The 17,046-nt window shown below is 41.3% G+C and overlaps 1 protein-coding gene across 1 annotated transcript; it reads left to right on the forward strand.

The window, feature by feature from the left end:
- The first annotated feature begins 3,859 nt into the window (after nt 1-3,859).
- Nucleotides 3,860-8,489, forward strand: LOC108797347 (keratin, type II cytoskeletal cochleal-like). Its single transcript, XM_018568929.1, has 9 exons — nt 3,860-4,099; nt 4,750-4,958; nt 5,423-5,483; nt 5,602-5,697; nt 6,625-6,789; nt 6,870-6,995; nt 7,382-7,602; nt 7,827-7,851; nt 8,352-8,489. The coding sequence occupies exons 1-9, from the start codon at nt 3,860-3,862 to the stop codon at nt 8,487-8,489; spliced, it is 1,281 nt and encodes a 426-aa protein (XP_018424431.1).
- Nucleotides 8,490-17,046: the final 8,557 nt, after the last annotated feature.

A 17,046-nucleotide genomic window follows, 5' to 3' on the forward strand; every position in this document is an offset into this window, starting at 1 on the left:
GGGGGGGTGTGGGGTGGGGGGGGCCTCAAAATGTTGTTCTGCCCCGGGCGCCTACAACTCTGGTTATGCCACTGCATTAGGATGCCCTCCTCTCTCCTCTCCAAAATACTCTCCCTGTATGACCATCCATCTGCGAGGATTCGGATTAATGGCACTTTGTCGAACCCCATTGATATTCGCAATGGCACCCGACAGGGCTGCACTTTGTCGCCATACTTATATATTTTGGCCATGGAACATCTGGCTGTGGCAGTACGCCTTATTTCAAACATTCAAGGAGTACTGGTTGGGAATAGGGAGTTCAAACTTAGTCTCTATGCTGATGATTTGCTCTTATACATCACTAATCCTGTGGTGGCCTTCCCTTCCTTATTACAGGAATTTGCGCACTTCGCTGCTCTCAGCAATTTCAAAGTCAATATGCATACGTCGGAAACTCTCAACGTCTCTTTACCCTCGGCCCTATTAACCTCCCTACATCAATCCTTCGCTTTTTCTTGGGTCCCCTCAGACTTAAAGTACCTTGGTGTCCTCCTTCTATCAGATTTGAACTCTCATTATGATCTAAATTATAAACCAATGCTTGCCCTTGTCTCTCGTAAACTACTGGAGTGGACTCATCTCAATCATACCTGGTTTGGACGTTTGGCATTGTTCAAAATGGATATCCTACCCAGACTCATACCTTTTTCAAACTGTTCCCATATGTCTGCCCCCCTCCTTTTTCAGCTCTTTGCACTCCCTTCTCCTGAAATGTATCTGGTCTAATGCCCCAGCCTGGATTATGTATACGGTTCTGATCAAACGCAAGCAATTTGGGGGAGTTGTTCTGCCACAGATTGAATTGTGCCATAAGGCAGCCTTTGCTAACCAGGTTACTGGATGCCATCCGTCACCACTCCCGGGAAATTATGGGTTCAGTTGGACCTTCTTATCTCACCTACCCCCCAACTTCGCTACCTTGGCTAGATCCCGCTTCCTGACCACCTGCTGGGGTGTTACCTTATCTTGTCCGGTTGCTTTTGCGGGTCTGGGACCACCTCATTAAACGGTTCCTTCTTTCCTCCCGGTCGGGCCCTCTTACGCCTATTAGGGGAATCCGGAGTTTCCCCCGGCCTTACATTGTCAGCAGGTCATGCGATGGGACAGGTTGTCCATCTCTCCTCTGAGCGTGGCCTGGGGGAGCCTGGGTTCGCACTCTCTTCGGGATCTCTTGGCAGATTCCCTAGACTCAACGGGACGATGGTTGGAATATTTTCAATTACGGGACTTTAGTACCATGATACACCGCAAATGTCCCCTGGATAGAGCCCTTACCCCATTTGAACGTCTATGTGTTGACCCCAACCCGCCTTTACGTCCCCAATCTTCATTATATGGCCTTCTGATATAATTTTTTTAACAGACACCCCTCAATACATGATAGATTGGGCCTCTGACATGGGCTGCTCTGTCTCTGCGGAGGACCTTTCTAAGTCCTTTCGTTTGACTCACACGAGCTCCATATCCTGCATTGTACAAGAGCGCAACTTCAAGATTTTATCTAGATGGTACTACTGCCATACCCGCCTCCAAGCCATCTACCCTGCGGTTACCGACTTATGTTGGAGGATCTGGTGGCCCTGTCCAAACGCTTTGGACCGCTGTTTTTGACGAATACCACCACGTGACAGGTGTACGGGTGGATTGCTCCCCTCAACTCGCTCTCCTCTCTGTGTTCCCGGGTTCTGTTCATTCAGCTAAAAAAGGGTTGCTGCGGTTCTTTCTGGTGGCTGCAAGTGCGATCATACCGAGACTTTGGAAATCTCAGACTAGCCTCTCTATAACAGACTGGCTGGCGGATATGCACTCTATTTGTAGACTGGAGGAACTTTCCATTCTTCTCTATGATAAAGATAAAATGAATAATAAAAGCCACGCTATGTGAATGAATCTACAAAAGTGTCATATATAGCAGATACTGGCCGTGAAATAATGTGATACAATGTGTAAAAAGTGTGAATCAAAGAAGAAATGCATGTGTATAACATGCACCTCAGTGTAAATACAATGCTACAAAATATCCAAAATGAAAAATCAAATACAATAGATAATAGCTGTGAAAAAATGCGATGCAATGTGAAAAGAATAACAACTAGAAAAAAACGCATGTGTATAACATGCACTTCAGTGAAAATAATATGTGGTTACAAAAATGTCCATGATCCTGGATCTTCAATAGTCCATTAAGAAAATAGAAGATAAAACAGTGGATGTAAAATAATCTCAGTCTCCTATGACCATCAACAGAGAAATCTTCTGGAATGCACCTTACCTTTAGCAGAGACCCACCAGGGTCTGCATGCGCTGTTTCTCTAATTTAAACCAGCTAGAGGAATCACCTGATGCCGAACACCTCCCAGTGATTTCCTCCTCTCAGGTACAGACTGTCATTGCAGTCTCAGGAGTTGAAAGCAGTCAATTCATCCAAATGGACCATGCATCAAACAAAAAGTGAAACCTCGTGGTGCAGATGGTTTTAAAAAGATGCTAAGCTTTATTAAAAAAGGATACCACTCACATATCATAGATAAAAATAAGGTTTTTAGTAAGCAGCCACAGACACTGTGTTCAATCGCTCAGCTCCTATACTCCACCCTACGTACATTACGTCAAGGGGCGTGACTTCAACAGGGGTGTGGAGACATGAGCTAGACCGAGCGTATATATTAAGACCAGTTGTCATGGTAGCCAGCCATATACAAATGACAGCCATGACATTTTCAAAAATAAAACAGCATACTAAACATATTACAATATTACAACTAAAACTATTACAACATTTTCCTACCATTGCAATAGTCCATGTGCTAACGACCTGAACTTCATTGGGTTTGGCGGTTGGTGTGGGATCCAGGAGATACACCCTATCTCTCCTCCTTTCTTCCCTACCTTGCCTCTTATTTTTCTTCCTCTTTTCATTTGTACTTTCCTCTTCTTTTTTCTTTTTCCTCTTCTAGGAGTACTGGCGCTCTTGGCACCTGCTAGGCCTCTTTGCGCTGTTATTATACTATTGGCCCGGCGACGGGTCGTGCACAGTTGAGTGTTAGGTATTAGAGAGACTGGTGCCTTCAATAGCAGCCTGCACAACTTTTTTACTGCAATAGGCTTTTGTGTAACGAGGCATTCACTGTATTGTACGTAAGGTGACTGGTGCCCTATATGCTTCACTGCGTCACTTGTATAACACATGTTTGTACATGTGCCTCTACTCCCCTCTTGTTGTGTATACTTTATATGTATATGTTAAAATTTTCCATAAAAACCATATTAAGAAAAAAAAAAAAAAAAGCACGTATTAACAAGCATATGTTAATGCAACACGCTTCAGCTGAAATGTTTGAAGCTAGACTCAGACGCATGTTTGTTTTGAGATTGCTCATTGCTTCTACTGATGTCTTTATATGAACAGTAAATGTACACTATAACATACACTATAACTGTTTTATTTCATATGAAACAAGGAGGATCTGATGTTACCTAGCTGGAATTATAAGTTGTAATGACAGGCTATGATTTTATGACTACACCTACTTCAGGTATAAAAAGGACCAGGCATCTGTTCATAGACGCAGCCTTGGGATCTCAAAGCTTCAAAAACACTGTAACTTACATCCTTGGTGAGAAGATCATCAAGTCTCATCACTCCATCATGGCCTCCTCTGGACATAAGCATTTCAACTCCTGTTCTGTTGCCTTACCCAAACACTCTTCACACAGTATTTTATCACAATATTCTAAGCATGCTGGGCATGGCCACAAGATACAACATTCCTTTACCAGTGCAAGTGCCCATAATATCGGATCAAGAGGACATAAGATGTCAGTCGGCAGTTATTGTTCAGGAAAAAGTGGACATGGACATGGATCTGGATTTGGTATTGTTGGGCTTGGTCGTGGAGTTGGAGGTCAATGTGGAGGAATCACCCCTGTCACTGTGAACCAAGGCCTACTAGCTCCTCTTAATTTGGAGATTGACCCAAGTATTCAAAGAGTAAGAACCGAAGAGAAGGACCAAATTAAAGGACTCAACAATAAGTTTGCTTCCTTCATTGATAAGGTAAACCTTTTTTTCTCTAATCCTAATGGTTTGTTGTCACTTAATTTGAAACTATTTATAATGCTCCGTGGTTACCAATACCCCCACCCCCCATTTTGTATAGTGCTGTGTGAACTCTTGGCACTATGTAAATCGTGTGTAATATTAATAAAAATACTAAGGTTTGAATAGCAGATGTCTACTGAACTGATTATCGGAGAAGGCAAATCAACATAATCACAGTATAATAGGGTTAGAAAAAAATGCTGAAAACACCATTCTTGCCATGTCCATTTAAGATAAAATGTGATTCTAAAATGTAGCAGGTTATTCACTAAAGGGTGAAAAGTTTGAAGAAGCAGAAGAAGTGAACAATCTAGGACAACATAGCTGAACTGTAAAGTAAGCTGAATTGGAGAATTTTTCCAAATCAGCTATTTTCTCCTAGATTGTTCACTTCTTCTGCCTTCTCCAAACTCTTCACCCTTTAGTGAATAACACTGTAATAGTTGTTCAAAGTTCCTGCAATGCAGTTGAAGATTTACTGAGCCATGACTCAGTTTCACATACAGATTGTAAAATGCAGAAAGGAATAAAGGCAATTTTTAAGATAGATTTTGTAGATGTAGCAAACAAATAGGTTATGAATTATTGTGTTTTGTTTGATTTAGGTGAGATTCCTTGAACAACAGAACAAGATGCTAGAGACCAAATGGGGTCTTCTGCAGGAGCAGAGGACAGCTAGGTGCCAGATTGAACCTCTGTTTGAGGCTTTTATCAGTAACCTCAGGAGGCAGCTTGAGAGCCTGGAATGTGAGGGGACTCGTCTGGCGGAGGAGAGGAACAGCATGGAAGGAACCGTAGAAGAACTGAAGAGAAGGTATATCACAGAGTAAATAAATATGTCTAACAATGCAAACAGTTACCAGAATGATTATTCTATCTTCTAGAAGGTGCAAGTTTATTTAACCATCACAATACACCATCATCAACTAACATAATCAAGTCTGAAACTAATGAAATGTAAGCAATTAGGTAAATATGTATTAAGCACAGCCTAAACTAACTACATAAATCTTTATTTAAAACATATTATTCAATACATCAGTAGCTCATTCTAGCTCATTCTAGCAACAGACCTATGAAACACATACATAGGTACCAACACCGTCAGACTGGTTGTCTAAGCCTAACTTGGATAGTAATTTACATTAAGACATCACTATTGATGACCATTTTGACTGTTAGCAATTTGCCCTGGATTATGTTGGTTTCATATAATTATATTATAATAATATAATAGCATAGCTGGACATGATTTTACCAAATGTGATTTCATTGCAGGTATGAAGATGAGGTGAACAGAAGAACAGCAGCAGAGAATGAATTTGTATCTCTGAAGAGGGTAAGTGATAATTATTCACTCCAGAATCTTTGGAATATACATTAACTAGAAGCATACATAAGCTAGATCATGCATTTGTGCAGAAGGAGATCATGACTGTGTGACATTTTTATTGTAGGATGTCGATGCTGCTTTCATGAACAAAGCTGAGCTGCAGGCAAAGGCCAATTCCTTAACTGATGAGATCAACTTCCTAAGGACTCTTTATGATGCAGTAAAATAAACATATATTCATATTTTTTTAATATTTTAAACTTGATTTTGAAATGTTTCACTTACATTATTTGATTTTATAAAAACAGACCCTATTTTATTTAAATGTGAAGGTTTAATTTATTCTTCTGCAACCATCATTATGTAGAAATGTATCCCCTTGGCTCATATTAGTATCAGGTGGGGGGGTAGAACCTCTGTTAACTGTCGGATCCGATCAGCAGGGATCTCCAGTGACATCATTTACCATATATGGACTTTCCGATTTGTAGTAAATGCTGAAGAGATAGAGAGAGAGCTCCTTCCCCTCTGTCATCAGCGATCCACGATCCACGATCCACGATATGTCAGCAGGGAGAGAAAGAGAGAGGGGGGAAGGAGCTGGCACACGGGGACGTGCAGGTAAGGAGAGAGCTGCTGTGCATGTCCATATATTCGTGGACGCGCAACAGCTCTCAAGAATCACTGTCAATCATCAGTGGGGAGGATCCCGTCAGACACGTCGGGATGTCTTCTCATTGCGGCGCTTAGCCCCGCCCACCACCTAAAATAAGGTTTTACAGCCTTCCTGTGCACTTTGGCTAATTACAGTAAATTACATTATTTACTTATTTAGCCTAAGGAATGCATTCATAAAAAAAAGATAGAACCCCATAGTTCTCCTTTAAATATTCGCTGCATCTTAATAGAACATATTTGTACAGTATCAGAATACAAACAACTGGGAAAGTAGAAAATGTCAAAGGTTGACTTTAGTAAGGTAAGAACTAAGATGCCGTCCCCCATGGCAATCAGCCAGAAAGGATCTTTTTCTACTCAGAATATAGGAAACTGAAACTTGACTACTGTAATTTGAAGATCACCAATGTTTTATTTAAAAAGCCTGAATATGTCAAACTAATATATTATTAACTATTGCAACTTGCAGGAGATTTCTCAGCTCCAGGCTCAGATCTCAGACACTTCAGTAGTAGTTTCCATGGACAACAGCCGAGATCTGGACATGGGCAGTATCATTGCTGAGGTCAGAGCTCAGTACGAGGAGATTGCTAACAGAAGCAGAGCTGAAGCTGAAGCCATGTACCAGTCACGGGTGAGTGGCACTGTATCTCTTGGCACAAAGTGGCCATGAAAGTAGCCTGAGTTACTGATTATTGACTGTTTTGCAATCAGTTTGAAGACCTGAGAATGGCAGCTGGAAGGAACGGCAATGACCTACAGAACAGTAGAAACGAGATTGCTGAACTTAATCGAACAATTCAGAGACTTAGAGGAGAAATTGAGTTTGCCAAATCTCAGGTATGGGATATTATTCTAACAACTTTTTTAACAACCGTTTTTCATGTGATATCATTTAAAGTTTACTGCACTTTTGGTATATTGTCATTTTGTTACAGTTTGCTAGGGTTTTAGTATATTTTCAATGAGGTAAAGCTGAGCTTTAGGCAGATATATAGTACATGAGCTTCAAAGAATGTGGTTATGTTTTTATGTGAGGGAGGGGTAGTACAAAGAGCCAATCAAGTGCCCTGTAGTGTACAAGTATTGACAAGAAGCTTGCAGACAGGGGGAGAGACAGGAAGAGAGAGCAGAGATGTGACCTCATCAGTCTGTGTAAAGTCAGGTTTATAATGTTTTATAGGAAACAAACTTTGCAAACAGTATCCCATTCTCTTTTCTTCCAGCGTGCTGCACTAGAATCTGCCATCAGTGAAGCGGAGGAACGTGGTGAAGCTGCTGTCAGGGATGCAAAAAATAAGCTGGCTGAGCTGGAGGCTGCTCTACAGAAGGCCAAGCAGGACATGGCTCGCCAAATGAGAGAATACCAGGAACTGATGAATGTCAAACTGGCTCTGGATATTGAGATCGCCACTTATAAAAAGATGCTGGAGGGAGAGGAGTACAGGTAAGTGTGACATTTCTTCAAATCATAGCAGTGTAAGGCAATTGAAAATGGTAAGAAAGAGAAAAAAACAAGACATAAATAGGTCATAGTAATTAGTAACATATTTAAATAGTAAATAGTAACACATTTTAAAATGTAGCATTTTATTTATGTTTAAATATTTGTTGGACCATGTTAAAGAATTTTAGATGGTAATCCTGTTTGTTATCATTATTTATTTTCAGATTGGCTTCTGATGGTCATGTTAATGTTTGTAAGTAACCTTATAAGACAATATTAATTATTATGGAGATTTAAGTGGCATAATGCATTATGGACAAAAGCTACTTTAATGCACACAAGATTACATTAACCCTATGTCTGGGCAAAAGTTGCATATAATTAAATCAGGTTTAGGTTAACTGCCTTTTGTTTGTGTTTTTGTAATATTAATTTCTAACAAACATACTCAAAGCTATACTGTTTATGCTCATAGGTGTTCATAAATTTGTAAGCAGCTTATTTATTGGCTTGGATCATTCTCTCTATACTTCTTGGTTTCTAACTCTAGGCTACTTTAAACTGTATTATGGCCTGGTTAGTGTAAATATAGATTTGGTATTTAGGCCCACATTATTCTATTGAGTGCTTATTGCAATATTGTCCCATCAAATACTAGAAGACAGAATATTAGTTTTGGAAGCTTTTTAGAGCAATTCAGCATTGCTTCCCACTGAATTCTAAAATGCTACCTACTTTATTTTTCCTAGCTGTTCTACACTCCAGCACTGGAGGAAAACACCATTCGGGGGGACAACATGGAGGACACCATGGAGGAAACCATGGAGGACACCAACATCACAATCATAAGGGAGGATTCACCTCGGTCAGCCATGTCTCCAAAATGAAGCACCACTCTGGCCATGGGCACCACTGTTAAAGGGTGCAAACATGCCTGTAAATCACGCTTTAAGGACCAATGAACCTACATTTAAGTTGGCTTATATTAAAATATAATTGAAAATAGGTGTTGATACAGTCAGAAGCATATGTAGACAGAACATTAGAGTATAAACTATGATTGTTGGTTAAATGTTTTCCTGTAGTGATGTCTTCTTGATAAAGAACAGAGCAATCAGCCTCTCCTAAGCCTAAAATGGCAGATAGAACAAAGCTGTACTTTATACTCAATTATAGACAGAATTCTAACACATTATTATATACGATGATTCATTCAGACTGTAAACATTTACATATATTTATAATTAGTTAAGTTTATTTAAGCCAACATTTTATATTTAATGGTCCTGCAAGACCTATACATATATTCATTTATTGCCACAGTTATGTATGCTTGTTTATGTCAATTTTACCACAATGCACATCTAAAGATTATTTAGGAAATGGATGGTAGAGACAATGCAGTCTACTCCTCTAATTACTTAATCAGTCCACAGCAAAGACAACTGAAATGTAATTGTTATGATTATTATTAATATTAGTATTAAGAAGAAGAAGAACAACAGAACTTTAGATAAATATAAGGCCCAGTTAGAAACTAAGATGCTACCTTTAGTCATTGGGTATGTAAAGTGAACATAGGCTCATCCTATTTGCTATCAATCATTTTGCTACTTAAACATTCACTACCTCGTTAGTAAATCAACATCACTACATAAAACACATGCCTTAGAAGCTCACAATCTAATATAAATATTCTTAGAATAAATACATAAATAATATATAAATATGGTAAACCATGGTTATGGTCTTTAACTGTGTTCCAATACTATTCTGGGGGTCACTAGGTAACAACTAACTGTCCACAGCTTCATGCACAGCACATGCAAGTACAGCTAGGTAGTGACATTTCTATTCAAAATGGACCGTGTAATATAATCTTCTGCTGTAATGACCTTTGTGGTACTTGCAGTATTTTCAGTCTGTATTCCCTGTCTCAGTCAGGCTATGTATAGTGACCTACAGTTCCATGATAAACTTCAAAATGCTCTATAAAAAGATAAAGGAAATACATAATCACTATCTTTTACCTGTTCAGTACCTTGGTAGATTTTCCTTCTGCGGTGTAGTCAATAGTTACCTTCAAAAATTGAAATTCAATATGGAGAATATATCCACTTTACAGGTATCAAGAAGTCTTCCATGATGGGTTTTGTGGCAGAGATTCCTAAAACATTAGGGACATGATGCGCAAGGTGGCAAAGCATTGAGATATTAGGATTTGCTAGGTGATAAATATGTTATGCAGCATAGATTGTCTAAAAGTAGGTGTTGCATAGCAAAGGAATAAAAAGACGGCATTTAATATTGATAAGCCTCTAATGTGTGTACAAGTAGCTTACAATATCTGTCAAAACAAGGCAAACATGCAGGAACTTTAAATCCTCTACACACTCTGGAAAACATCCTATCTAAAGAATACAATAGACTAGTAGTGATGAAATCTAGGTAGCTTAGTTAGACACAAAATAAAGCAGTTTTGGCTTTTTTTCTTTATACTCTACCTCACCTGCTAAAATAAAGATAGCTCATATTGCACATTGGTTAGAGCCTTATAATATAAGAATGGCACTAGAGTAGAGGCAAGAAAATATTCTCAGTTGGCAAATATCAATTACATTTCCTTCTTAAAAGACTTTCAAGCGCGTGCCCATATATTCTAATCCATTCTAATTGGTTATTATATGTGTAAGTTACCGATGATGTGCAACTGTTGAAGTAATTTTCTTGTATGAGTGTATGTCAATAAATTTCTCTCTTTCACTAAATTCTGCCTCTTGTTTTGAAAATGGTTTAACTGAATTGCAAACACTGAACATGCCTAGCATTAACACCTTTTATTGATACACAATAATAAAAACTTGAAATCTTACATGAAAGATCTACCACTGTATTAATAAAAAAACAATTAAGTTCCGGTTCCGGCGCCCATGTGAGAGGAAGCAGGGAGACCGCGCTCCGGCACCCGCGGCCACAAATGGACATTGAACTATTAACTATTAATACACTCTTAAGCAGTAAATCAAATCCTCTGTAGCTGCCTGTATTGGGAAGTAAATATTTTCCAAAGATTCTCGTAAATCACAAGAAAGACTCTAAAGTGCTGTTTCAGTTGGTTTCTAAAAACTCAAACATCAGCTGTGTTTTTATTAGAGGGCTGGCAGACTGCCAAGATTCTGCTGTCATAGAAAAAAAGCTGAGCTCTTAGTGCCTCTTTGATACACTTTTAAAATTAGTTTCTTCACAAAGCCAATAGATTTTAGAGGCAAGTGAGGGCATGCTTTAAGACCTTTTACTGCTTATACTGCAATACTTGTATACGTAGGTGCAGAAAGTTAAATTACTCTAAAGATGTGTGGGTTAATTTCCATTGTCCCCCTTCACCATGCAATTTACTTTTCTGTTACCCACAATATTGTATCACAATTTCTAAAGAACTTAATTATATTTTTCAGTATGTATGCTTTTCAAAATAAAATTGTTTTAGATTGCAAAAACGAGGGAAACTAAGAAAAAAAAAAATATATATAAATATAGACAGAGCTCCAGGGTTTCAGAAAAATGTATATAAACAGCGCAAACACCCTAGCATAGAAATTATATAGTAGGAGCCCTCCAATAAATACATATTCAAGTATAATATAAAGTGCATCCAAACATATTTATTTAAACATTGCAACACATAAAGATAAATCACCTCAATACATTTAAAACTTATTTAAAAATCGCATAGCTTCCCTGAAGTGACTCAATGTGTGACAGAAATAAACAGGGTTGAAATACCCGCAGGGCAGAGCAGCAGTCATTGATATGAACGGATACACCGTTATGAGATGGTGGATACTAATGTATCAGCATATGATGATAGGATTACTCACTTGTTCCTCACTTGTGGCCACAAGGAAAAGAGTCCGTACTTCTATGATAGATATTCCAGTGGTATTCTTAGTAAAGGTTTTTTATTCAAAAAACATTTGTAATCCTGCTGATCGCTTAAATGTTTCCACCACTTGCACCAACTTCCATTGAGTTTGATCCCGACCTGTTTCACTTCACATCTACTGTGGACAGGTGGCCCGACAATTCCCCTGCAAGTGCGGCCGCACCTTGGAACGGGGGTGAACGATGTTCCACGGGCAAGGTATGCAGTGATGTGCTTGATCAGGGATTAGAAATTGGTGATCTCCGCTGTCGCTGTGTTGCTTGAGCGGGCCTCGCTCAATACAATCGGTATAGCAGAGGCTCTCCTGCTCGATCACTGCGATGGGCCCGGGAGAGACCTCACAAAATGGGAGAGTTGTACATATCTCCACTTGTCCATGATCGAGGTGCTATTATCTGGAGTCAGGGAGGCTAGCGGCTTAATACACCCATTTTGCAGTACCTGATGGAGTAGCAGCTCTGATCCTTCCTGGATCCATGAGCGGTAGCCCCCATCCAGAAGTCCCGGGGAGAAATAGCTATGTCCTAATAAGGGCATTAGGGGGGAATTGTATTCCCATCGTTGTTTACTATGGAGTGCATCCCATATAGACAACGTTGTGGTAGTTAGAATGTGAGTGTCTCCGGATAGTGGTCTGAACTGCCGCGGTACCCAGCAAATTTTATGTAAGGGCGCTTGACTTAAAGCATATTCCATCTGCACCCACATAATGCCAATCCATGATTCTCGCAAGTGATGCAGCTTTGTAATACCTGTGAAAATCTGGTAGGGAGAACCCTCCTAAAGATTTCAGTCTAGTCAAAGTTTTGTATGAAATGCGGGCTCTACTGCGTTTCCATATAAACCTAGAAACCAGTGAGCGCAAGAGGGCAAAGTAGGTGGGGGGGACCCCCATGGGTAACATTTGAAAGAGGAAGAGCAGTCTCAGCAATACATTCATCTTGATGGCATTTATTCTGCCCATCCAGGAGTGGTATTGAGGGGACCAGCGATTCAAGTCTGCTCGGATTTCATTTAATAAGGGCATGTAGTTATACCTGAATAAGTCTTTCAGTCGGGGCGTGTAGTTAACTCCTAAACACTTCAGTTTGTGCGACTGCCAGGTAAAGGGAAAATGGGATTGCAAAGTTCTAGCCTCAACCATGGGTACAGTCAGATTCAGAATAGTGGATTTCGAAAGGTTAATTTTAAAGTTGGACAATTTGTTATATTCTTTTAGCTCTAAAAGTAAATTTGGAAGGGAGATACGCGGATTACTGATGTAGAATAGAATGTCGTCCGCGTATGCCGCATATTTATGTTCTTTGGGTCCCACCTGTACCCCTCTGATGTTAACGTTGCGGGCTATCGTGGCCAGGAAAGGTTCTAGGGAAACGGCAAACAGCAGAGGCGACAAAGGGCAGCCCTGCCGCGTGCCATTTCCCAAAGAAAAGGAAGGACTGAGCACCCCATTAACTCGCACCTGTGCCTGAGGGTCATGATATAACGCGGAGATCCGGGACATTAATCTCGGACGTATCCCCATGGCGCCCAGAGTCGCTAGCATGAAATCCCAGGCCACTCTATCAAACGCTTTTTCCGTGTCCGTTGATAGCAGTAGTGTGGCCTGGGATGTCCCGCGAACGTGGGAGATAATCGACAGGGTACGTAGAGAGTTGTCTCTAGCCTCACGTCCCGGAATAAATCCCGTCTGGTCTGGAGACACAAAGCGAGGTATCAACGGCTTAAGGCGGAGTGCTAGAACCTTCAAATAAAGTTTAACATCTACATTTAACAATGAGATTGGCCTATAACTAGGGCAGCAAGTGGGATCCTTACCCGGTTTGGGCAGTACCGTGATATGCCCCATGATCGTTTTCGGGCGTAGGGACCCACCCGTAGTAATAGAGTTAGCGTCAGGTGGGGAAGTAGTACCTCTTTAAACGCGTTATAATAAGGGAGTGTGAGGCCGTCGGGGCCTGGAGCCTTACCCGATGCCATTGTGCCCAATGCCTTATTGAGTTCCTCACTGGTAATTTCCGTTTCTAGGGCTTCCATCTCCTCCTCTGGAAAAGTTGGAAGTCTAGCGTTCCGCAAATACTCAGCAATAAGAGAATTACTGGCTTTGAGGCATTCGGCCGATTGAGCAGGTTTGTCAATCACGTTGTATAACGAGCTGTAGTAATCACGAAATACTGTCGCTATTTCCGTAGACAGATGGACCACTTTGTCATCTTTATTTTTAATTTTGGGGATGTATGTAGTAGAATGTTGGTGGCGTAGGGACCTAGCTAGCGACTTAACCCGGTTTGTTACCCCATTCGTAACTCCGCTGATTCATCCACATTAATTTTTGGGCAGTTTTGTGATTAAGGAGTGTTTTTAGGTCTTCCCTAGCCTGTAGCAGTGAGTGATAGTGGCTAAGTTGTAGGGAGCGTTTATGAAGGCGTTCTAAGGACCTAATTTTGTCCAATAAGGACTGCAATTCTTGTCCAATAAGGACTGCAAGGCCCTGTGAGCTCGATCAAAGCGAAGGGGTGCAGTGGCCGAGCGACCCAATATAGAGTTAAAGATACCTTGCAAAGAGTCCATCAGATCCGCATCCGCGGTAGCTTCTGGCAGCCCCCGGATCCTGAGGTTGTTCCTCCGACTGCGATTCTCCTGGTCTTCCACCTTGCATAAAAGAGAGTGGTGCGCTATCGCCATCGCACGTTGTGATTCCCGGATTTATCTTATTTCTCAATCATGTCCATCAAGTCGGGCTTCGGAGTCCTCCACTCGGGTCAGCAAATGGGAGAGGTCAGGAGTGCACATTGGATAAGTCCTGCTTGAGCGAGGACTCCAAAACCTGGAACATATGGGCCAGATCAGACTTGGTCGGGAGGTCTCTCATTACCTCTGATACCTGCATATCAGCCGATATAGGTGCAGGAGAGGGAGCATCAGAGTCGCTGGATGATTCCGGTGAATCCATGGCTGGGGACTGCTGTGAGGCGGTTTGAGCTGCCTTCCTTTCCGAAGGTGGCTGCCTCGTGGTAAGCCGCGATGTGGTGGCGGGAGGCGAGCGCGGTTCCGAGATCAGATACTTCTTTAGGATGCCGGAAGACGTTTTTTTCGATCCGGATGATCTCTGGCCCTTTCTCCCCATGATCGGGCTCAATGCGGTTCAGGTTGGGCGAAGAAGAAGTTAGGTTAACGGCAAGTTTCATCGAGCTGTGGCCGGAGCTCTGCTCAAGTGCGACCGCTCAGCGCCATGCGTTAGCCACGCCCGCCCGAGAAATGTTATTAATACAATTGTATTCACATTTTAATAGATACTATGGTTCAATGAACAAATAAAAAGAAATAACAACCAAACTAGCAGTGCACTTCCTGACATGTGACTGTGCCTGAGTACTTCTGCTCTGTATTCTCAGATTGCAATATCTGTGGTTAAAGATTGTAGGCACTGCAGTCTCTAATTGCTAGCCTCAGGAGATGTAGGGTAAGAGCATTACTCTGCTGCTCTTTGTTCTCCTTACTGGAGAAGAAGCTGTGCCTTAAGACCTGCAATGCAAGAATCTCTCTGCATCTGCTGCTTTTTAATCATTACCCCACTAGTGATTAGTGAGACGCCTCTGACATCAGAAAGCTAAACCCTGCTCCTCTTCCAAGATAGCCATCTCCTCACTGTAACACAATGGAGAACAAGCCATGATATGTCATGGTTATGACATCATTAACCAACTCAACCATGAGTTCTACCTAAACCCAAGCTGTTAACAGTTCGCCAGATGGGCAAACTATTTGGCCAGTTCCCCCGCCAACGAAACCTCCCTCCTAGCAACCAATGATGCTGTACGGGACACTCAGATGAAAGAGCAAAAGTATGCAGTTCTTCAAAAAAACGTCTTGGCACAATATCAGCCATAGTTTCACAGCTAAAATTATTTATTTTATTTCCATGAATTCTAAGTGTAATGTCCCTTTTATATATCCTTTCACGGATAAACTCGGTATAGGAAGTAAGATTTCCGTGACCTTTGCTAAACATTTTTAGAAGAACTATGGTTTAAGTACTGCTGTTTCCTCAAAATTTAAAAAAGTTGTCAATCGTTTTCTATTTTTATATTCACGATTAAGCGTCCGACCATTCTAATTTCTACATCTATCATTAAGAAACTTGCTTTAACGCTTGTGGCTAGTGGCTTAGAGAAGCAAACATAAACGTGGAGTATTCTGACTCCGATCGTTGTGATAGCGAAATATATCCCTTGCTGAGACCTCTATGCCTGGCCTGTATAAGCAGATATACTCACTGCGGACAATCCTCGTCAGATAGCTGAACTCGTCAATACCGATTCATTCAAAAGAGGTGTTTATTCTTTAACATCAGGGTTACAGCAGATGATAGGAACAGCAGTTGAACGGTTATAGTATTGTGCGGTCAGAAAATGATGCCTTTCCTCCGTACTGTGCAGATTACCTGTGTGTCCTTGTTACATGTGGCTTTCAACTGTGGCCATGACACAGGAAGTACTGCACACAGGAAGAAGGGTGGGGCTACATACAGAGAGGAAATACATCGTAGACATCACAAAGAATCACAGAAAAACATGTACATTACAACAAAAGGCCACTAGATGGCAGCATAGGATAACACATGAATTTAGCTATGAGAAAATATATAGGCAAACACACCATGTAAAACTTCTATCTATATTACAATGCTAATATTAACTGAGGCTATGCATCTCATATTCTATGCACCTATTGGGGCGGCACATGGAGGCTCCAGCTGTATCTTCCATTTCAATGTATCTTCCTTGGGTATGAAACACTAACAGGGTTATTCACAAAAAGGTGAGGAGTTTGGAGAAGGAAGGAAAAGTGAAGAATCCAGGACATTATAGCTGAACTGGTAAGTGAGCAGAATTGGAGAATTTTTCCAAATCAGCTATTTTGGCCTAGATTGTTCACTTCTCCTGCCTTCCCCCTGTGTCATGGTGCAACCATAAAAATATCATATTTTTTGGCCTCTTATCATAAGACATCCTGAAAGTAAATTATTTTATTGAATGCAGTCTAGAAGCTAACCAAACAATTTGCATAAACTTGTTAGCTAAAATGTGTTAATTAAATCAAATGTGAGTTTGTTTCTGCTTTCCCAGCAGGGAACCATTCAGCAATGTAAACCCTTCCCAGAGGTTGCACTCAAAGGGGTCTATTCACGAAGCTGCCGAAGGATCTAGCCGTAGCTTCGGCCGATCCTTCGGCTAGCTTCGGGCCCCAGGACCCCTTCGGTTCAGTAGAACAGAAGGGGTGCTGTACGGGCTATTCACAATAGCCCGTACAGCTCCCAAACGTGGCCGAGCAGCTCAGTCGAGCCGAACGTACATGCCTCGGCTCGGCTGAGCCGCGCTGAAAGCCGAAGCTGGCCGGCCGACAGCCTGCTTCTGACAGCTGGGCGGAGCCAGCCGTGATCTTACGGCTGGCTCCGGCCACTTGCAGAGAGATCAGCGTCCCTGGTTACCTGCTAACCA

This window comes from Nanorana parkeri, unplaced genomic scaffold, assembly GCF_000935625.1.
Source record: "Nanorana parkeri isolate BGI_ZX_2015 unplaced genomic scaffold, ASM93562v1 scaffold1262, whole genome shotgun sequence".
In the NCBI taxonomy this organism is placed as follows: Eukaryota; Metazoa; Chordata; class Amphibia; order Anura; family Dicroglossidae; genus Nanorana; species Nanorana parkeri.